Source organism: Lepisma saccharinum, chromosome 1 (assembly GCF_977018435.1).
Source record: "Lepisma saccharinum chromosome 1, izLepSacc3.1, whole genome shotgun sequence".
Taxonomy (NCBI): Eukaryota; Metazoa; Arthropoda; class Insecta; order Zygentoma; family Lepismatidae; genus Lepisma; species Lepisma saccharinum.
This window is the reverse complement of record NC_139229.1, coordinates 136,991,112-137,015,184: the sequence shown is the minus strand read 5'-3', so window position 1 is coordinate 137,015,184 and position 24,073 is coordinate 136,991,112. Positions and strand designations below refer to the sequence as shown.

Sequence of the window (24,073 nt, the reverse complement as noted above, 5' to 3'; positions counted from 1 at the left end):
CACGTATAGCCTATATGTTTATATTGACCTCATTCTTAAAACGGATAGAGAATAGTGCAAGAGAAAAGTAGTTTTCTAATTCATTTCCTCTCCGTTCCTTCCACATTTTGCCTGGGCATGTTGTTGGAGAATTTTAGTTTTGCATACAGAGCGACCAAGCGTTTCTAATTGTCCTTTGATATTTCAAAATAGCTTCATTATTCAATTTGTCGATTGCTGTTGTTTAAATAAATGATCATGGCTGCATATATACAGGATTAAAATATATTTTTTGAAGGCTTGTATACTCTATCACGGGAATCTCTGGAGCAAACGAACGAAAACAAGTCTCTGCGCAAGTAGTGGCTCGAGAGGACTAGACCAATGTATGCGTGAGAGGTGAGGTGACTGTACAAAGAGGAAAATGAGGCTGCAGCTACCAGCTGTTGGCAGCATTGCGTACTGCTTCACTCCGGGCAATCGCTTTCTCCTCTTCTCTACCGTTATGCGTAGCCTTGCTCCGGGACAGAGTATAGTGTCGAAAATATTAGTTTGAAAAAGTTGTTCATCTTGCGGGCAAGGTTCTATTTGTTTGTTTCTTTTCAGATACTCAGATAGGCTAATTGAGACTGAACTTACAGTTTAAAGTGAGATCCAAACCACTGTGAAATGTGCATCCAATATAGACCGAACCCAGAAATCTTTCACTACAAGGCGAAAGGGTTATCACTTGCCATTGGGGAGAAGGTCCAGAAATTGTTGTTGGGGAGGAGGGGGGACAGAAACATAAAAAAAATGAATAGTGGAAAATAATAATACAAAGGCAATTATTATTAAAACTCAGAGCAACAGACTTACCTTTATCGTATACAATTTATTATAGCACTGGTATATCATTTGGGGAGACACACTAAATGAGTGAATACCCGGCACAACTGTTTTTACTTGATTTCTTGTATTATAATATACCGAAATGCAGGGTTTTTCTACTTATTCATGAACTTTACATTGACCGTAAGGTCACACAACATTCTTAAGTGGTAGCATATTAAAACAGGACGTTCTGATCTGGTTTCTGCAGTCAAACTAACTAAATTTTACCTTCGGTTTTTTCACTTAGCTGGATTTATACCTGTTACAGACTATAAAAATAATAAGTTTCTTACTTGTTTTCCATTTCGATACAAGCAATGCTAATTTCAAAACCGGAGGGATACAAACTTCCCGATTCGAACCTTTTCCCAACGCACACCTTAATGTCTTCGAAGTACAACACAAGTTTGGCAGTGTTTTCCCGCCATGCCATAAATACTTTAAACTCGTGACGAGTTTTGCTCTGAACTGTACGAGAAACAAGCAACCACAACACAAAGGGGTGAAATGAAAGAAATTTGAAAATATTGCAGACATTTACATCAGCCAATGACAAACAATAGAAAGGAAACAGACGAGCCAAGACAGATTTATATTCTAGGATGGTGAAGGCGGTAGGTGTTCTCTATGCACGACTGAATGCCCTACTATGTAGAAAGCTGTTGCAAGCTCTTTTATATAGAACGGTGCGCTCACAATTCTTCCCTTCTCGCCTTTCAGAGCACATGAGCCACAAGCTCTTACTTACTCCCTTTCCTTGCTTTCAGAATTTATCAAGCCTTCGTCCTCTTTTGTATGCGGCTGTTGAGGTTCATGGTTGCACAACAAGACTTCCAATTCTTCTGTCCACTTTTTTGGAGTCTTTGTAGAGTCGCCCTTGGTGCAAGTCCAGGGCAGAGGGAAGTGTCTGCACGCAGATCTTCGAGAGCACGTTCCCTGGTGGCAGGACATTTCTTTGTGGACACTTCTGGACTGAGATCATTGGATGAGCTAGACTGAATAGACCCTAATATCATAGATGGTGGCAGAGGATGCACCGTGTTTGAAGCTCTGCATCCTTCAGCACCCCTGATTGACTGGATAGCAATAATAACACAAAGAAAATAGTGTGGTATATACTTTCATTAAGTGATAACTGTTAGTTGGTAAGCTTCTGGACTATTAGATATTCAATATTATTATTATTATTATAACAAATTAATTATACCTATTGTTATATAATTATAATAATTATTATTTTGCAGCCTAACGTTTGGAAATTCTTCTATTCCGGACAGGGTACCTCAGAGGTGTTCACCATTCGAAGAACGACCCTCAAGAGGACAGACTTCACGCTCAGCCTCCGGAAGACTTGTGAGGATGAGGGAGGGCTAGGGCGAGGGAAAGCCTTGAGGATAAGGGCATGTGAGGGAACTGATTTAAATCACGTTAATTTAAATCTCGATTTAAAACAGGTAATTTTTTTGAAAAAAATCACTGATTTAAATCGGTTTAAAGAAGTAATTTATAGAATAATATACATAAGGATTTTGTAGATATCAGAATCACTTCTGGTGAAAGTACATTAATCTCGTAATCATTTAATGGTGTTTATTAGGCTCTGAGAAAGGAAAAAAATGAAGCTCATACGAAAGGAAATGTAATACGTAAACTGTAAACACACTTAAATTTATCTTGATTTAAAATTCAATATTTTTTATAGGCAAAAATAGTAAACATTTTGTTTAGAATAATATACAAAATACTAATCATATAAAACCGTAAATAGTGTCATTATCACTAAACTGTAAATAATAAGCTGATATTCTGCAAATTATCATTAAAAAATCGTCAAAGTTCAGCTACAAAGACCATAAAAAACTATTTTAAGTTACAATTATATAGTACATCCAGAATGTTCAAATATTTTACAGGGCAGTTTACCAGAAAAAGCATTTCTATAAAAAGGCATATAGGCTATCTATATGTATAGTGCCAAAAACCATACAAGCAATTTTAAGCGTGTTTATTTTTTTTAAAAAAAAAATTACACCTATTTAAATAAAAGAAAATATCAAAAATGATATTTAAAAATAAAAATCAGGATTTTTTTTCACCCTGATAAAGTGAACACCTCTGGGATACCTTCCTCACCGAGTGATATTTTCAGTTTTGGGAATAAATGAAAATCTGCCGGGTCATGTTAAGACTGTATACCGCATGCGGAAATAGTTCCCATTTATTTTTATCCAGAATGTTCATAAGACCTACGGTTTTGAGTTATACTGTTAAATGACCCGACTCATCTTCTTAAATTACAAGCCATGGTTTTTCAGAACAGTTATCCTGCACATGTACACATTACGTTTTAGACTAAAGTATGGCTCACATATGACGCAACAATAGGGGAGATTGCATAATCCGCGATCTCTGCATGCGCAGTGTAAAAACTTTTGAAATATCTCTCGTATTTGTGTACCAATCAGCAAAAGCGAACATCCCCAAAGTTTATGGGCCGTAAAGTCCACGGCCGCCGTGAAAGGATGTAGCCTAGTTGAAGTTTACAACTTCAAATGTATTTTAATGCAACGCAAATCTAGATATAGGTGCTTTGCGCCACCTGGAAAATGGGGAATTCTGTATTCATGTCAGATGTAGACATGTTGTCGAAGATATTGCTTGTGCAAAGAGCGAAGACAAGTTTTGTACCCCTCCAAGAGGAAGGTGAGCGTTTAATTAGCGCCTGCACTTGACTGCAATCGTTTCCTTTCGAAGCTTGTGACGTGTAAATACTTTGCATGTGAAACATCTGGTTTTATTTTGTTCATACCTCACGCCTAGTTTCTGGGTTTGATGTATCATCATGTAATTTTCTCTTTAAAGTTTCTGTCCAAGTCAAGGGTGGAAAATTCTTACCTTAATTCCATCTTAATTGTGCACGTATACTCTCTCGACCTTTTGTTTATTCGCAATGGAGAAATATTGCCTTTCTATTTATGCAAGGACTAGGCAGAGAAGTATCTGTAAAATAATCTACAAGGCGTTCCGCCGAAACGTCCATTATGTTTTTTCAAAGAAAAATCAATACTCCTTGAGTTGCAAAAGAATTCACCAAGTACTATTACTACTACCACCACTACTAATAATAATAGTATTATTATTATTATTATTAATAATAATAATAATAATAACAACAATCCATTTATTCAGCGGGTGAGGTTTGGTCATAGGCCCCTAAGGGGGCCTTACCAATTACGTAGTGGTTGCGTCGTCGCTTTGCAATCAAGGGGCCTCGGGTTCGATACCCGGTGGAGGCGCATTGCACAGTGGTTCGGGAAGATTCCAAGCGATCATTTTTCAGGTGCTCTGCCGTCAGAAGTAGCAGGAAAACAATGTTGCCAGCTACTGTTTACAGAAGCAGTATTGTCAAGTATCGCACTTTTAACGCGATTAAGAGAACGTTTTGAACCTACGTCGTATAAATAGCCATGTTACTTAAGTTAGGCATGCAAAGTATTCCCTCTTGTCATCACATCGACCACATAAACATACACTTTCGTGCATCAGTACCGGGTAATTTACTTACTGGACTCTCTTCGAAGATCTTCTATAACGCGTTACTCTTTTCTATTTTTGATCTATTACAAATCTTGCTTTGGGGTTCAGATAAGTCGTAGTAACGAGAACAATATTATAATCGGGGTTAGTTTGTGCAGCGTAAATACTCTCATTGTTAGGGACCCATTGACAAACACGCTGAAATTCATACAACTTACATAATGGACAACAAACTTGCATAATGTAATGTGTCTTCAATTTTCACCATTCTGTGACTTGTCTGCCAAAACATGAACATAAATTTGTTCCCAACTACACAACACGTGATATTACAAGGTGTGCTCTCATATTATGACTACAAGAATTATCCTATTTTAACTTTATATCATTAGCTCCTATTATAGCCTGTCAAATATGCTTGAATTATAACTGATTTTGTTTCTGAAAATTAATATTTTTTCATCCATTTTGATCTTTGCCAATACTTAATCGACGTATATATCAACCTCCGTGTTGGAATTGAAGAGGATAATTTTCATTGTCGATTTAACTAGCGTCCGTGCAGAATATTCAAAGCCAACTCCTCAAAAAAGGTTCTATAAAATCACCCACATCTAAACCCTCACCCCCACAACCCTACCATCTTAACTACTCAAACCATTAACTGTTCTGGATTTCAGAATGCTTGTCATACCTATATATAACTTACCCAAAATAACAACAGTTACATAACTAAAACTAACCACAAACTAACATAAAAAAGCTAATATTAAACTACATTGCTAATACCTAATACATTACTAATTATCAAATATACTAAAATCCTTAATTAAATAATTAATAATAATAAAAAACATACTTTGCCAAACACCTGTTCCGGTTGCCAGAATGGGTCAATACAATAATATAAATTTGAAGATACCATTGTATGTATAAATACTACGCATACCTTTTCTTATTTTTATTTTCTCATATTTTGTATTTGTGTATTGAATTGAAAAAAAAGATGTAAAGAAGGAGAGAAAAGTAGAGAAAAGGCGGGGGAACCGTTAAATTCAGGAAACTGACGTCCTGGTTTATTTAATGGTACCAGGACATTAAGCGCATACCATCAAAAGTATGCGGGTGGAGGCGAAGTAATTTGGGGGGGTTCCGCCCCATTTTTTTGTTGATTCAAAATTCATTCCCGGATAGTAATACCTCCTCCCCTTCAGAATAAACGTCCTATCGTACTTTTTAAAAATAATAACCATCAATGTAGAACTTAGAACTAAATTATAGGGAATATTGACAATTGTGCTATTGACATCTCAAATGTTAATGCAGGGAATGCAGTTCTATTGATTGATTTGTGTTACTCTACGTCTCTTTTCGGCTACTCACGAAAATGAGTATGAGTGATGATATGATGAAATTACTGAAGTGACACACATAAAGAATATCCACGTGCAAACCCGGGAGCCCTGGCGCCGTAGCGCGCTATAATAACCCATGAATTACATTAAATTTGAAATTAAAAAAAGGGTGGCCTCCTCGATGGCGTAGTGGTAACGTCGTCGCCTTGTAATCAGAGGTTCCGTAATCGATACGGTTTGGAGGCACATGGTGGTTGGGAACCAACTTCAAATTGTAGGTTCAGTCTCGATTAGCCTATTTGTGCATAAAGTGGACTTAATTCAAACTCTGACCAAACTGAAATTAAAAATAGATATGGTCCAAGGCTTTCAATTATTGCAATTTATGATGACACAATCTGAATTGACTTTTCTAGAAATGCGGGTAGTGGTACTACTGTCAACATGAAATTAAGGAGTCCCGTGGAGGTACTTTCTAAAATGGTTCGGATCCCACTTTTAAACTGTGCGTTCACGTCCAATCCCACTACCCTGTCGGAGCATAAACGTTGACTTAACGAAGATTCTGGCGGACTTATGGCTTCGGTTAGGTATGCCGTAATAATCTAAAAACATATAAGTTTGTAAAAAGAAATCTCTCTTCTGGCTGTACTAGTAATAGCAATGCTAATGAAGGTTGTTAAAGTAAAACGTCACATTCCAGGCACTTTGAAGTCTTCCCTAAACCAATATCAAAAGCAGTTTAGATTACAGGCTCAAATAACGCTCCCCTTTCTGTCATGAATATGGAATTAACTTTCGCTGTCATAAAACAAAAGTGGTCGATGACAAGCTGGAATCTCTTAGAGAGAGTGTGCGCAGATTCAACTTAACAGTTGTGCGAGTTGCATGGATAGCCAAAAAATACGGATATTCGCATTTCAAAATATCCGTTTCATCTGAATATCCGGATAATTCAAACATCCGGATAATCCGAACAATTTGGATATCCGGATATCGGAAAAGAAATTATCCGATATCCGGATATTTGAAATCAGGATAGAAAATTATCCGATATCCGGGTATTTGAAATCCTGATAGAAAATTATCCGATATCCGGATATTTTAAATCCGGAAAGAAAATTATCCGATATCGGGATATTTGAAATCAGGATAGAAAATTATCCGATATCAAGATATTTGAAATCCGGATAGAAAATTATCCGATATCAAGATATTTGAAATCCGGATAGAAAATTATCCGATATCCTGATATTTGAAATCAGGATAGAAAATTATCCGATATCTGGATATTTGAAATCCTGATAGAAAATTATCCGATATCCGGATATTTGAAATCCGGATAGAAAATTATCCGATATCTGGATATTTGAAATCCTGATAGAAAATTATCCGATATCCGGATATTTGAAATCCGGATAGAAAATTATCCGATATCTGGATATTTGAAATCCTGATAGAAAATTATCCGATATCCGGATATTTGAAATCCGGATAGAAAATTATCCGATATCGGGATATTAGAAATCAGGATAGAAAATTATCCGATATCGGGATATTAGAAATCAGGATAGAAAATTATCCGATATCAAGATATTTGAAATCAGGATAGAAAATTATCCGATATCCGGATATTTGAAATCAGGATAGAAAATTATCCGATATCGTGATATTTGAAATCAGGATAGAAAATTATCTGATATCGGGATATTTGAAATCCGGATAAAAAATTATCCGATATCCGGATAGAAAATTATCTGATATAGGAATATTTGAAATCCGGATAGAAAATTATCCGATATCCGGATATTTGAAATCCTGATATAAAATTATCCCATATCCGGATAGTTGAAATCCGGATAGAAAAGTATCCGATATCCGGGTGTTTGAAATCCGGATAGAAAATTATCCGATATCCGGGTATTTGAAATCCTGATAGAAAATTATCCGGTATCCGGATATTTGAAATCCGGATAGAAAGTTATCCGATAGCCGGATAAAATTTTATCCGCATTTGGAAATCACTAGTCAGTAGTTGGGTGGGTAACGTTTCAGTTAATTAACAGATTACTTATGCTAAAACTGTAGAAGCAAAGGAATGGCAGGTAGGAGATTCCTCTATAAAAGGTTTATAAAGCCCACTCAGCCTCCTAAGTGAGAACAAGAGGAAAACTATTTACGTCTGTCCCAAAAATAATATATATGTTCTTGTCTTGACAAGTCTCGTTCTCGTCTCGTTTTCCAGGTGTTTGACTCTATCCCTGTTCAATACGTAGCTTCAGTTATACTCGGGGCGGTACTTGAAAAGGGACGAGGGGTTTTTTGCCCCTCTGGTGGCTAATTTTTGGTTGTGGAAAACTGAACATAAAATGTATATAATATCACGATACTTCAAGAAAAATTACCGGAATTTTTCCACACTGTTTATACTCGCTTCTAATCAAAGCTTACCATACAGCTCTGAAAAGAGTTGATGCCAAATCGGAAATAGTACGTGGGCTTCAGGTTGCCTACCGTCAGAAGCAAGTCGTGCGAAGTCATTCTCCATGAAAGGACGCTGCCCTCACGAACGACACGCGCTGGGAAATTTCATTCATCCTCACGCGACGACGACGACAGCGAAACTTTCTTTTGAACTTCCACCACTGTGACAGCTGAAACCTTCTCGAACGCCACTATAAAAGGGTGACATTAACATGCCTTGCATTCTCCGTGCGTCGCCATGGCAACTGCTCGATATGTTTGGGTTCCAGAATGTCTCGCATGTCAGTTCTTGTCCTCTGACGATACAGCTAAGATACTTGATATGGAAATCATTGTCCTCTGTTTCATTTTTCTGCTTCTATTGCGATTATTTTACATGACTTTTCCTCTTGTTGGGTGAATCGTGACGTCGTAATCGAAATACAGTGACACATTAATTCATACCGTTCCCAAGTCTTAAACCTGGAAACTTTGGCTTCGCAGCGCGTCACGCTACCATTCCACCACGGGGAATGGTTTCTTTAATAGGAAAAGGCAGCTTTGATATTGTAACTTTTTAATAAATTGAAAGATTGCTTAAATATATTAAAATTTCATGACATAATAGGTTAAATGAAGGCAATTTGGTTTATTTTCCTTAGCTTTTCTGCCACTTTTGGTTAAACGCGAAGATAAGAATGAGTGATGATATGATGACATTGATGAAGGACCACTCACAAACACCCAGGCCGGGATTCAAACCCGGGAACTTTGGCGTCGTAGATGAAGGTAACTTGTTTGAACCTTTCTACATGTATGTTTCGTATATTTCGAGGATAGGACATTTCGTTAGAAACTTTTAGGTCATTTCGAGCATTTTTTATAATTTTTGTGGAATGTATTGACATTTTCCGTTATACTTTCGCATTTTATTTATCACTGAATATTTCTGCTTGTGTTTGCTTGTACGTATACATGAGAGCAAACAGCATTTCTAGGAAACAAAGTAGATCTATACTAGAAGATAATAGACAATCTTTTTTATTTGAAAATTTCTGCCAAATGTATATTGTTAATTTTAATTCAGCTTTATTGTGAAAATCCACTGCAATACAAGATAAAATAATTATTTTGTAAATTGATTTTAAATTGCACATATTTGCCAGTTCTGCAATAATCAGAGCGTACCTTACAGCGGGTGTTCAGGGTCATTACCCCTCTTCCCGAACGAGTTGTATTAAATTTAAACATTTTGCACTGTAATTCATTAAATTCCTATCTAAAATTAACTTATCATCTGTTGAGGAACTAATAATAAGGAAATGTTTGTCACTTTTTAGTCAATTTATTATAATATAATTAAACCTTCTTTCCATATTTAAAAAAAAACACTAAGTTGCTGACCAAGGCATTTTATTAAGATGTATCAGGAAATGTTACTTTTAAGTGTTTTTACATCTTAATAAACTTCTTTGGTCAGCAACTTAGTTTTTTTTTAAAAAAAATATTAGTAACTTGTTTTTGCTATTTTAGGTCAAAATGCATTATATTTGGAATTTTCAGCCCTACTTATTACATTACAATAGTGATGTCATTAAATTCATTTTCAACTTTCCTTTTACACTCTGTAGCGCAGCATTCTTTTGAAAGCTAAGGTGTACCAAGCATGTACCTCGAGTCACATCGATGTTTTTCTCTCTAGGTTCGATCTACCTATTATTTCGGTTGAATTGTATCACAGATTCCTTCACACCATGCTGGGTGAACACCTAAAAATTTAGATTGAGTCGAGAATCGATCAAGGAACTGTTAGAAGCTACGCAGGAGTATGCATGCATTAGAGCCAGTCTACATTGGAGCAACATTAAGATAAGAAATTAACTCGCATAAGATCATAAAGAAATAAATTACGAACATGAGACTACAAATTAAACTATTTACGAACATGAGACCATATAACTTGTATTTCCTTACTTTGCCTTTTCCCTCTATATCTCTCTTCATTAATAGTTACGAGGAGGATGAATGATAAATTGAAGAAATAGATAAGAGAACAAACATAAAGAGACTTCCTTGCTTTCCCAGGATTCAAACGTAATCTTCTATGCTATCAATACTTTACGTAGGCTAGTTTTAACACTAGTTGTATAGTAAATACTAGATCCTTGAAAATAGCAAACGTATAAAGATTGGAGAGATTTGTTTGAGATCTAGAAAAAAATGTGTTCATGACAAACACGAACTGGTAATACTCGTCTTTCGAAACTATGACGATACGCATTTATACATGTCTCTGTTTATTTCTATATGAAATAATTATGGAGAGAAAAAGGAAAATCTAAAGAGATACACTGAGAAAAGACGAGAGAAAACACTGAGAAATCCCTCCCAACACATTGCTATAAAAATAAACAAAGTAGCTGAGGAAAGATGCAAGAGAATGAGAGATGTTCGGAAACTCTCCGAACAAGAAAAGATAAAAATAAATCTTGCAGAACATACAGAGAGAAAGAAATGGATCTCTTTTAGACGAGATACGGAAAGAAAAGGAATTGCAAATCCTGTATCGATACCTCCAGACGTCAAACATTGCTTTTGAAGGATGATTCGGGATTTGTTGACCTAGGGAGAGAGGAGATGGATATATGATCCCTTCCCTTGCGAATCTTCTCTAGGATTCCGGGCTGTCTCTTATGGGAATATGGAGTTTTGAAACTCCATCCTTGTGTCTTGGGCTTGAAGATTTTGCCCTACTCCATATGCAGTAAAAACTCATAAAGCTCGGCATTGACAACTCGCTTAGAGACCGTAAAGTTTCAGTAAGATTATTTTCTTGAACCCGTCTCCCACGTATTACTCTCTGTACGTGCAATTGTATGTATTGTTTCGTGGAATATTGTACACTCATTATAACAATTTGTTATTTAACGACAGGCCTCCCCAATCTGCACCCTATACACCTGCATCCTCCGTTACAACTTTAAACGGCGGGTTGAATAGCGCATAAGGATTTAAACACCCTTTTAAAGCATGTTCTTTGAGATGTATTTGAAGCACGATCTGGCTGTGCGAAATGTCTCAAACCTTTAAAACATTTTCATTTTTATAAATAATGAAATTCTTACCTCATTAATAATATTCTTAGTTTGGAAAATAAGTTACTCCATAAATACAATCTCGTAATATTCTTGATTGAAACAATGTTTATAACGAACATAGCATATCTAAAGCAAGGAAGATTACTGTAGTTGTTACTTTTCTACAAACCTTGAGCTGAAGAGACGGTTCACCTGAGAGCCCAATTCTTTTTACAAGTGTAAGGCTAAGAGAATTAAACATAGCTATCCTAACCTAACAACGTAGGCATTCAGGCATGTTCTAAATTAGGCAGGGAGAACTTGGAGAGACTAGCGGTAAAAGGAAGAAGACTTACATGAACACCCGGATGAAAACAGCTTTCGAACAACTGAAAATTGATAATAATATTTACAAATGTCTTAGGAAGTTGTCCTTTGTACAAAAAGCAACCTAGGTTGATTAATATTTACATTCCCTATGTAAAATTTTAAGGAAGATGAAATATATCAATATTTTAACAAAACCTTTCATTTAGTTAACCTAAATTGTTGAGGATCCTTCATTTAGCTAATTTCAAACACAAAATGATTATAAGGTATCACTGGCAACACTTGCATGTTGACCACTTTCAAGGACAAACAAGACAGGGCAAGTTTGTATGTTCGCTAACAGCACGCACCTGCAAATTTCTTTTCTTCCGGTGTTCGCTAAGAGCACGTTCGCTACGAGCACGGAAACGTAAGACGCACTAAAGAGTTCGCTCTATTGATATACAATCACAATTATCGAATATATCTAATGTATATTAATAAAGTTTTTTATCCACTTTATGCACACATCATGCTAATCAGAACTAAAACCCACAGTTCAAAGTGGGAGCCAAACTACTGTGTCTACATCGAGTATCAAACCTGGGATCCCTTGATTACAAGACGGATACGTTACTACTACGCCATCGGAAGGCTCTAGATATAAAAAATGTGCAGTATCAGAAATAGAAATTTTTACAAATACTGCCAAGGTTTCGGAGTTATCAGCCTTAACATGCTGCCACAAATTGATTGAATGATTCATTTGATTCATTTCACTTCGCATTTCTGCCACTCTTGGCTAATCACGAAGATGGAGATCAAAGGTGATAAGATGACGTGGATGAAGAGACATTAAAAAAGGAAACCCATGCTCAAGCCGGTATTCGAACCCGAGACCCCTGCCGCCACGGAAGTTGGCTACAACGTTAAGAGAAATGTCTAAGTAGAAGAGATGGAAGCATGACCTTAGTTTCACAGTGCTCTCTGGAAAAGTTAGTACCGACCTTCGCGGCGGAGTGGTTAGCGTAGTGCGTTATAACGCAACGGGGTTTCAATCTCCCCCTGGGCGTGAGTGTTCTTTGTGAGTGTCCCTTCATCAATTTCGTCATCTCATCACTCATCGTCACGATTAGCCAAAAGTGGCAGAAAAGCGACACTAAATAAAAAAAATCAAATAAAAATCGACGTTGTTTTAGAACTTTAGGTTGGAAAAATAACACGAATATCATTTGCGATTCTCTGAGTCCAGAATCTTTTCTTTCGAAGAAAAAAATATTACGAGGTTGGTTTCCGCAATTCTATTGAAAAACCGTTAAAAAATACTGAACACATCAATACGCAAGTCAAGTCTATCAGTGTAAAAATATGAACACTGTCGCATATGTTAATCTGTAAAGGCATATGTTACTCTCCGAGAAGCTGAACACGGTTCTCTTTTTCAGATTATAGCTGAGAACTTTCAGGGTTGAAAAATGAACATAGGTTAATTTGTGTGAAAGTTTGAGTACAAAGCCTTGTTTCCAAAGCGGGTACGATGTGTGTGTTTTTAGAACAAATATGTTGAAAACTTCATGAGGTTTGGTTTGGTTTGCGCACTAGAGAACTTGTTATGTCAAGAAAATGAGAACGTGAAGTTGAAACTTGATCTTTTTCAAATTCTCTTAGATGAATATCGGAGGTGAAAATCACGCTTTGTTAGATAATGAACACACATAGCATGTAGTTCTGAAATTCTTATGTTGAAAATTCATTTGGCAAGTTGAAGCAAATGTAATGTTTAGAAGCGTTTGTTTTAAAACAGTATTGTTGTCCGGACAGGCTAAGACGTACCGGAACTCGAACCTACAGAGCATTCCCTGACATTCGCTACGAGACTCGGCGGCAAGCGGCTCGGCATCAGCGCTTGTCTTTCCCGATGAACGGGTCCGCGACAGTCGCACGCTATAGTCTGTTTTTTTCGCTCTCTTTCCCTTTCTGTTGACGTTGCAGACTGACGCCAGTATAATTTTCCCTCGGAAGTTGTGTTATGTCGTGTCCGTTTGTTGAAGATTGTGGCTTAATATGGCACCACAAAAGTTTACATTACAATAAAGGATTTATCTTGTCGAGTGTTACTTCGGAAAGAGGAATTGTGGAGAAGTGCGACGACATTTTGCAACGAAATTTCCTGGTGTTCCCGTTCCACATAGGACCACTATATTAAACCTCGTAAAAAAGTTTAGAGTAACAAGGTCAGTTCCGAATAAAAGTTGAAAGAAAAATGGGGAAATCTAAAAAATAAAGTATACAAAGACAATCGGCATACCATCCGTGAGTTAAAAGAGAGTATTGTACGAGAAATCAGGAGAATTACAGTAGACGAACTTGCACGTGTAAATGCCAATTTCCTTCGGAGATGCCAGGAATGTGTTGCAGCAGAGGGACATCATTTTCAACACCTTCTGTAGTCAAGGTTAGTACACAATATGAAAACTGTAATTTTAATAGCCGACTCTACCGACTGTCGCGGACCCGTTCACGGGGAAAGACAAGCGCTGATGCCCGGCCGCTTGCCGCCGAATCTCGTAGCGAATGTCAGGGAATGCTCTGTAGAACGCCTTTATTATTACAACGAACTGAAACATGAACTTACCTGTGCTCTTGCAGTGTTGGTAGACGTTGAGTCGATACTCATGACTCCGTTCATGTTACCACACGTCTTCACGATTTTCTTCATGAAGAGGACACGTGCTATCAGGGCATATAGGACACAAGAGAGTAGCAACGGGACCACGTAGAAAACAACCAGGTCGGCAAAGAAATAGGCCAGGTACTGTTCCCTCGGGAGCTTGAAATGACACCGTCGAATATCCGGATGACCCCTGTAGGGAATGGGAACAGTGTGGGTCAAGAACAGCCAGGGGGAACAGTAGATGACGGCGAACAGCCAGACGCCCATGATGATCTTCTTGGCCCTCTTCACGGTGCACACTGCATGTGCCTTCATCGGATGACAAATGGCGATGTAGCGTTCGACGGTAAAAGCCACCAGACTCAGTGAGGAGGCGTTGATCCCAAGGTTTTGCAGAAATATGAAGAACATGCACCCTATGTCGCCCCATATCCACTGGTTCCCGACGAGATAATAGCTGATGATCTCATTCGGCACGGACGCCACCAGCACCAAGCAATCGGCAATGGCGAGACTCACGATGTAACAGTTGGTCGGAGAGTGCATGCTGGTCGTCCTCTTCACGACGATAACAACCATTATGTTCCCAAGCACGCCAACAATGAACACGATACCTTGGAAGAACGTCCCGATGCCCCTGTACGTGTAGGAGTAATATTCGGGGTCGGGAAGGCTCTCGGTTTGATTCCCGATAACGGACACGCTACTTCCGGTGCCCGAATCCAAGCTCGCGTTCGTGGTGCAGTTCAGGTTCGGGTTGGTGCTGAACTCGTCTTCCGTCGTGGTTAGGTAGTCGGTACAGTTCCACAGCAAGTTTGTCCTATTCATGGCGGATTGTTCAAGTGTACTTTTTATTTATTTTTAGCCACTTGGTACGTTCGGTCGCGCCTTTTTCACCCTTTAAGTTTTCTTCGTAAGTACCCGACAGTTCTCGATCACTTGCGGTCAGTCGTGTAGAAAAACATCTCCAAAATTTCACACCAATTGACTGAAGAATATAACATGGAAGGATTTTCGTCTGCGAATTTTCACACTTATGGCCAGTTATTTGACAGTGAGGAAACGTAACGAGTTTTGCTCTACGGAAAATTCACTTATGATCAGTTGTTTAACGTCGAGAAAAGTAACGCCGTTTTCTTTGCAAAACCTTTACACTTACGACCAGGAAATTAACCGTGAGGAAATATAACGTATCTTTCTTTCACTAATTCACACTTAACGTTTTTCTCATAGAAAATTCACACTCAATAATCAAATTGCTTGACAATAGGAGCGTTTTCTGCCCGGAAAGTTCCCATTTATGATAAGCTGAGGGAAAATGGGAGTAATTGCAACGTTGGATTCTGTTAAAAGTTTCGCGCGTGTGGCTAGTTCGTAAGCGGAGAAAAATCGTAACGTTCTCTTCTATAAAAAGTTACTTGGGAACAAAAATGTAACGTTACTTTCTTAACGTTGCAAGCAGATAACACTCATTCGCGCAGGCTCTTGAAGCTTGGTTGTCCATAGGGTGAAAAGAAAGATCGCGAGAGACTCGATGCACGGACAGGAGTTCGCGTTGGTACTTTCATCGAGCGAGGACGACGCACGGCTCTCGAGCGTCGCTGAGCGTCGGTGGAAGCAAACTGATGCCGGCGGCGCCGAGCGAATCCCGCTCCATCCCGAGTCGACCAATCCATGAGAAGCTGCAGCGCGCATGTGGCCCTTCAACTTGTTGAAAAGAGTTAAAAGTGCCGTTAATCGAAAGAGGTTCGCGAAGGCTTAAGCGTTACGGGGAAAAGATGAAACAATAAATCGAGGGGCGAAATGATGTGTTGCCGCGCGTGGAGAGTAATGTTTGCAGGTTGTTCCGAGGCACGTAACCGAAAAAGAAAACTCGGAGCGGTTCCGCCCCGGAGGATTTAGATAAGGGACAGTTTCAGAGGGGCCGTGAAGGATTGGGGGACCGTCGGAATTTAAGAGGAAACTAACAAGATTGTGGTTACAATAAAAACGAAGCTGTTTAGTACTCAAGAGTGTGAAGATTTCTAATCGTCTATTGATTGTCTATTCGTGGCTGTGGGAAGCAGCTAACCCTTGAAGTGCAAATTGTTAGGTAGCAGGAAGTCTTAGAGAGGCAAAAAAAAGAAGAAAGGAAGGGAGGGGGAGAGAGGAAGGAGAAGCACTCTTTCTTCTTTCTCTTCTTCCCTTCCTCTGATTCCCCTCCTTTCTTTCTTTTTCTCCTTGTCTAACAATTTCTTTCTCTGAAGGTCTCTCTTTCTCTTCCTTCTTTTCCTTCCTCTCATTCATTCTCTCTCCTTCTCTCTCGTTCTCCCTCGTCTTTTCTTTCTCGTTCTTTCTTCCTCTCTTTTCTCTCGTTCTCCAATATCTCCCATTCTTATTTCTCGTTTTAGGTCAACTTTTGGCAACTGGTGAATTACGACATCAAATTAAAATTAAGGGACAGTCACAAACAATCATTCACACCCAGATCAGAACTCGAACCCGGCGACATTTGTGTCGACAATTCAGTACACTCTGCCACTAAGAAGTGACGCTAGCTGAAACACCGAGGAATTTTTAACGAAATTTCCTACTACCTGTATCATAAAGATTGACTCAGATTACATGCTTTGTTGGTCAATATCCATGTATCACACCTCATTATAAATGTGTACTGGTCAAGTTAACATTAGGTACATTCATACATCATTGAACGGGTGAATAATAAGAAGTATAATGACAAAGTTAATACTGGTTATTTTACATATATTTTTCATTCTATTTCCAGAAATTAACATTTGCGTTTCTTATACCCATTTTTTTTTCATAAACTTGAAGTTCAGTTCACTTCTCAATTTGAAGTTATCATGTTCCTGCAACGCCCTTGTAATAAATACTGTGACTGAATTGAAATAATATTGGTGAAATGTATGTTTTAATGTTGACATTCATTTTTCATGAAGAACGGTACTTCCCCCTTGGCCCCCCTTCCGGATATCTATGGATCTGAAATGATCTCGTATGCACAATTCATATATAAGTCCCATCTCTACAATCAAGAAATTTTCGTCGTTCTACAAGGAACAAATTTCACTTGATAAGGTGAAAACTCACCTTGATCACTTATATGGGACGGATTATACAGAATAAAAAAATCGAGATCTCAAACTACTGTGCAGCTACTTTCCTTTTCTTTTCAAACAGACACAGCAACCTTATAATTGTCATTTTAATTCAGTAACTCGCCGCATCTTTTCCGTGAAGATAGCTTCGGTGTATCAAGTCTAACCGATAACTGAATTAGTTACTTATTTTCAAAAATAACTCTGTTACAGTTATAGTTGTACTTGAAATTAAGCATATTAAACTTAAACTTAAATTAAATTAGTATAATTACATTTTTTTATGCAAGCAACCTAAAAAACAGCACATAAATTAAAAATAATACGCATTACATTTTTTAATATACTTACATGTTTTTAAATATTTCAGCTGTTTTTCTACAAATGAATGTACACATTTCAAATATTTTGCCTACATAAAAATCCTGGCCTTACTCATCATCTGCCATCTCTCTCGTTACTTTCATTTATTTCTCTCATAATTTTACTTTATTTCTTTCATTGCCTTTCTTTATTATTACCTTTCTTTAATTCTCCATCTCATTACCATCCTTTATTTCTCTATCTCTATAGCTTTCTCTCCCTCTCACAGTAGCATTCTCTACTTATCCCTTCTCCCTTCCTCTTATTACTCTCTCCCTCTCTCTCCCTCTCTCTCTCTCTCTCTCTCTCTCTCTCTCTCTCTCTCTCTCTCTCTCTCTCAGAGAAAGAGGAATAGTTATATTAAAATTTTACCAGCCAGGAATTTAATACATTAAAGGCAGGAATTTCACGACACGCCAAAATGCATTCGCTCTAACCTTGCCCTTCCTAGCGGTCAGAAATCTGCATCCTACAACGTGCTGCAACCCGCACTCCGTAAATGAATTAGCTGGTTGCATAACCCGTAGGTCTTAATTGCTTCCATCTGTTTAAATATTTTTCTTTCATTTTCGGCGAGCTTCACTTTCGATTGCGACGTTAATCACGCGTGGGGCCAGGGCCCCTCCCACGGGACTCCCACTCGCGCTCTCACGCAAAATGACCCCGTCGTCAGAAGCACATACAAAGAGAGAAATAAAGAAACAAGAATAAATATTTATACACAACGACGTTCGTCTCTACAGAAAACGTAATATAAAATAGCGATGTTGACTTTAGCCGTTCATTTGCGATGCTTTGTACAGTCATGGACACTTTTAGGTTGGAGCAATCACACTGGAAAGTTCATGGGATTGTAACAACCTAAAAGTGTCCGTAAGTGTACTTGCAATTTTTCAAGAGATTCATAATATTCCTAACTACAGTAATGTAATTTTAGGGTACTAATAATCAAAACTAGGTAACTCAACAGCCCTTGAAGGGCAAGAGCGTTCCAAGCAATTTTCACTGAGTGACGCGTGGTCAGCGCATCGAGTCCCGTCGGCCGCTGATTTCTGGCTTTCGATACCGGACAAATCAGTAAACGCTGCAAAAGAAACCCTTATAAAACGTTCATTTCACCCACTATGTGTAGATATCTCGCAAACAACGAGAACTACTAAAATTTGATGGGTGTTAGAATTGCCAAATATTGGCCTAATATGGTATAAATTATTCTCCGTCTCTTTGAAATGAAAGTTTATGGCAAAATACATATTTTTGATTATCTGGGTTGAAATTTGTCCATTTCTGGAGAATAGTGAATGATCAACTTGATACATATTTTCGTCTCATGTTTCTTAGTGAACTATCGAACTCAATTACTCATACCACTTTAATGTACAGAAAGACTGGTATGACGTAATTGCAATATAATCTGGATCGACACATCTGTTTCTGGGAGAGACACAATAAAATTAGACCTTCGATATCCCATAAATAAATGAAGTTGCAAATAGTTATGGTGTCGAGGCGAGACAACAAGACATACCGGGTTGTCTAAAAGTCCCGGAATGGTCACATATCGTGAGAAATACACATCGAATCGGAAAACGAAAAAATACGTGTTTAATAAGTGAAAGAAAGGTATTCAATGATATCACACTTGATTCCCTACCACCGGCCCTGGGGGTGGGGCGGGGGCAACTGTGAAATGTTAAATGGAAACCCCAATTTTGTATTTGTATTGTAGAATCAGAAAGAGGACTTCATTCCGAGTCCAACGAACTATCAACCATCCTCCTAGTACAATTAGGAACGGAGATATGGCGATTTAAAAATAAAATAAAAAAAAAAAAAAAAAAAAAAAAAGTGAAAATTTCATAAAACCAAAAAATTTTTCAAAGGAACGTATTTCTGCCCCTAATTGAGCTAGAGTGAAAAAGATTGCAGATTCCGATAAGTCCATTTAAATTTTTTGTCGGTTTTTATGAAATTTTCACTTTTTTTCTTTTTTTTTTAAATCGCCATATTTCCGTTCCTAATTGAGCTAGGAGGATGGTTGATAGTTCGTTTGACTCGGAATGAAGTCCTCTTTCCGATTCTACAATACAAAATTGGGGTTCCCATTTAACATTTCACAGTTGCACCCGCCCCATCCCCAGGAGCGGTGGTAGGGAATCAAGTGTGATATCATTGAATAGCTTTCTTTCACTTATTAAACACGTATTTTTTCGTTTTCCGATTCGATGTGTATTTCTCACGATATGTGACCGTTCCGGGACTTTTGGACCACCCGGTATAATGTTATAACAAAATAGTTAAAACAAATATAAACATATTAATGTTTATGTTGCAGAGCAGAATGTGATAAAAACTTACCAATCTTTACTTCTCAGTCTCTCCTTCATTGCCTCCAATTACCTCCCATTGACAACCTTTATTTCCTTCTCGTATTACATTTATTTCTCTCTTTCTCTCTTCCTTTACGTTTCTTCCTACTTTCTCTCTTCCTACTTTCTCTCTTCCTCATTACCTTTATTATCTCTTTCTCTCAACTTTCTCTACTTCTTTCTTTCTTTCTCTCTCTCTCTCTCTCTCTCTCTCTCTCTCTCTCTCTCTCTCTCATCATCTCTCATAATACGTTCCTCTCTATATATCTCATTACTTTTTAAAAATTTCTCTCCCTCATTACTTTGATCATCTCTCATTGCCTCTATCTAATTGCATTTCTTTACATCTTTCCTTACGGTGCATATTTCTGAACTCGGTAACTTTCAATCAGGGATGGAAACACTGGTATTGATGCATTCATCATCAACTTGCTAACACGTTGTGAATTTGAACTGCCCTTTTACGAGCAACAAATAGCTGTTGCTCTCCAAAAAGATCATTTCCGATTTCCTTCGAGTCTCATAACAAGCGGGTTGAGCCATATTGTTTCCAGCAAATCCGTGTTCTCTGCTGCTGCCCCCCCCTCCCTCCGAACCACCATTAAAAAAAATCTTCATGTTCAGTGTGCATTTTCCCACGCTGTAAAGCACGTTATACCAAAACCTCCAACCCACTTGAGATCGGATCGATATCACCTTCCGATAGAAAGATAACCACAGTTACGTAGTCCGAGAAGTGAATCTGATAGCAGTACCTAAAGGGCTGCTGTTATAGGAGAGAGTGTGTGTGCTTCTATGGCACGCAAATGGTTTTTAAGGGCCAGCCTGGAAGAGGCGAGAGAGGAAAAAAGCCAGAATAATGCGTCACGCATTAAACCGCTTTCCACGTGGGGTGGTAAAGTGACTCGGGTGCCGTAAACAGATCGTTAATCTGGTGCCCGAGCCACTTAGATTACAGGAATGCGTTCAAATTGGAACGTGAAAACTTTTCGTCCTCCTCCTTGTAAAATAACCCTTTCAGTGGGACAAAAATTGGAATGTCGCAGGAATATATTTAGGCGAATCTGATGGCAGGAAATAGCTCTCGAACACGCGAGAGTTTTCTTCGAGAAATAATCGAACGTCTTATGTTACAAACGACTGGTCGATAAGTTTTTGCACGTCACCATATATTCTTGGTGCACCCACTGACACGATGTTGAGAAGAGATTTTTAAAGAAAGTGGCCAAACGTATCTGTGTTGAGTACTCAGAAGGTCGATAATTTGCATTGTTGAAAGCTACAGTAGACATCTCAATTTCGCCACCCCCTTTTCAACTCTCTGCTGAGTGTCTTGTATACCTAGGCAAGTATATTCAAGTCTTGGCTACTTCTTATTGCTACAAGCGTAAATTTGTATTTGTATTATTTTTAGCATGCGCTCGTATTTGTTCATAATTCTAGGCAAGAGAAGAGCGTTTCGATTATAAGAGTTGAACGTTTCGACCACAAGAGCGGGCATTTCGTCCACAAGAGTGGGACGTTTCGATCACAAGAGTGGGACGTTTCGGCCACAATAACGGTTGTTTCGACCACAAGAGTGGGACGTTTCGACTACAAGAGTGGGACGTTTCGACCACAAGAACGGAGCGTTTCGACCACAAAAACGAGTGTTTCGACCACAAAAACGGAGCGTTTTGAGCACAAAAGGAGTGTTTCTACCACAAGAACGGAGAATTTCGACCACAAGAACGGACCGTTTCGACCACATTAACGGAGCGTTTCGATCACAAGAACGGAGCGTTTCGACCACAAGAGTGGAGCATTTCGACCACAAGAGTGGAGCATTTCGACCACAAGGGTTGAGCGTTTCGACCACAAAAGTGGAGGATTCTTAGTTTTCCACTTTAGCCAGTCTCAAGAAGATGTTCCGCTAAGTATCACCACTCGGGCTTCGCGGAGAGCGAATGCAAAACTTTAGAATTCGGGAAAGGAAATAGAAAAGGGGGAGGGGTTGCCTGACTCTCCATCCTCCTTAAATTCAAACACAGCTGTTGAGAGAATATAGCTCTTTACAAAAACTACATTTATGGGGGTAACATGGAAATTTGACACTTTTGTGACAAACCTTGTGCATCATTTAGTTTAACACTTTGAATTAACTTCATCAAAAATCAATACGGCAATATTAGTGGAATTCTGTTGCGCGGACATCGAAATGGAAAGGAGAATCGTTACCTAATACAGGGAAACTGAACAAAACGATTGTCAAATTAGAATTGCCATTTAACTTTGGTCTATACTATATATAAAACAATTGTAAAATTGAATAGAAGTCGTGTAGTAAATTTTAGCAAATCCTTGTAGATTTAATGGAAATGCAAACACAGAAACTGCAGAAAAGATATAGCTATAGTTATAGTTAAAGTTTTCTATCAGACCTACCAGAAACTTGTATAAGGAGAGATAAATTTCCATAAGAAAGAGATCTTTAAGGAATTCTTGTCGAAGAGCTTAACGAAGACCGTCTGTCTGAGATTTCAAGAGAAGCTGAAAATAAACAAGGTCCAGAATCCCACAGGGAAACCAAATTTAAAAAAAAGATAGAAAGGGAGGAATTTGGTGAAAGGAATGCGCTGAAAATTCTTCGGGAATTTAATACAGATGGATAAATTGAAAGGAAACATAGTGGAGTGAAAGGCAAACTTGCGAGAAGGCAAAAACAGCTACAAGAAAGAAAGAGAGAGAGAGAGAGAGAGAGAGAGAGAGAGAGAGATCATGTGCTGGATTGTTTTCACAACGTTCCTCTAAAAAAAAATCTCTGGAGCGAGTCTCTTCTGTGACATTGGACGGGAAAGTCCCGCTCATACAATTATAATGTTCACGACCTGAGCAGATGCTCACGACGCATCTACCTGCGCTTCTGTGTGCGCAGTAAAAAAGCAGTGTAGACTGGCTGAGTATCTTGAAGATTGACGATTACCGATTCGGAGAAGGATCTTTGTCCAAAGGCCTTATGATAGGGCAAAATACGAGACTGGTACTTGTGATTAATATTAGATAAGTCTTTTATTTTCTAGTAATGCTTCTCTCTGGAGTAATAAGTTTTAGAAAGTAGGCAAAGGCAGGAAAGAATGAAAGGTCCAAATTAGTAAATAGGAACCTTTCTATCATTACTACCATCTAAGGTTCACCAGATAATTTTGTACAAGATTTTTTTTAAATTTTAAAGATGTTGATGTAGTGGTAACTGTGTCGTCTCACATTCGAGGGACCCCGGGTTTGATACCCGAGTGGTTCGGATTCCACTTTAAGCTGTAATGGACTTAAAAACTCAACTGAACAAGATAAGGTGGTTTCTTCCATGACTGAGTCTAAAAATTTAATAATCTTGTACAAAAAAATATAGCTTGTGTGGTAAAAGCTAGGTGGTAATGATAACAGGCACGTTTCAAAGGTATATATTACAATTTGTTTCTCCACACTTCAGAAAACTATCCTCAATATAAAGTGATTTTAACTCTAGGATATAGAGAAAGGACAATTTAGGATTAAGGTGACAAAAACTTGAAATTAACTTGGATTTGTGTAAGTAAGTTTCAAATGATATCGAGTGATTTAAGTATGGAAGATCTACGCGGAGTAATCAACCCTGTTCAATGGTAGAAACTACATGGAGTTGTTGATTGATTGATTGATTGAGTTGGTATTTTAAGTCCATTTTATGTACGGCAAGGCTAATCGGGACTGTACCTACAGCTTAAAATTTGATCCGAACCACTACGTGCCTCCACCGGGTATCCTGGACCTCTTGGTTACAAGGATACGACGAAACCACTGCGCCATCAGGGAGGCTCATAGAGAGTTGTTGGTATGTGACAGAGTAGGAAGAAATAATAGGAAAAATAATGAAACTCTTATGGTCTCATATTGTGCGGCGTAACATGTGAGATTACATAAACATAGTGAATAAACAAAACATTGAAATCCTTAC

The 24,073-nt window shown here is 38.2% G+C and overlaps 1 protein-coding gene across 1 annotated transcript; it reads right to left on the bottom strand.

Moving 5' to 3' along the window:
• Positions 1-1,625: 1,625 nt before the first annotated feature.
• On the bottom strand, positions 1,626-15,873 carry LOC145985949 (thyrotropin-releasing hormone receptor-like). The gene is made up of 2 exons (XM_083120094.1): positions 14,229-15,873; positions 1,626-1,928 (listed from the first exon to the last, which is right to left on the bottom strand). The coding sequence occupies exons 1-2, from the start codon at positions 15,093-15,095 to the stop codon at positions 1,626-1,628; spliced, it is 1,170 nt and encodes a 389-aa protein (XP_082976220.1). The 5' UTR covers positions 15,096-15,873.
• Positions 15,874-24,073: the final 8,200 nt, after the last annotated feature.

Excerpts from the sequence above, each read along its gene's own strand:
- LOC145985949 (XM_083120094.1), bottom strand. The coding sequence starts at position 15,095 with ATGAATAGGACAAACTTGCTGTGGAACTGTACCGACTACCTAACCACG. Across the intron at positions 1,929-14,228 it reads CCAACACTGCAAGAGCACAG|TCAATCAGGGGTGCTGAAGG; the intron begins GTAAGTTCATGT and ends ATTGCTATCCAG.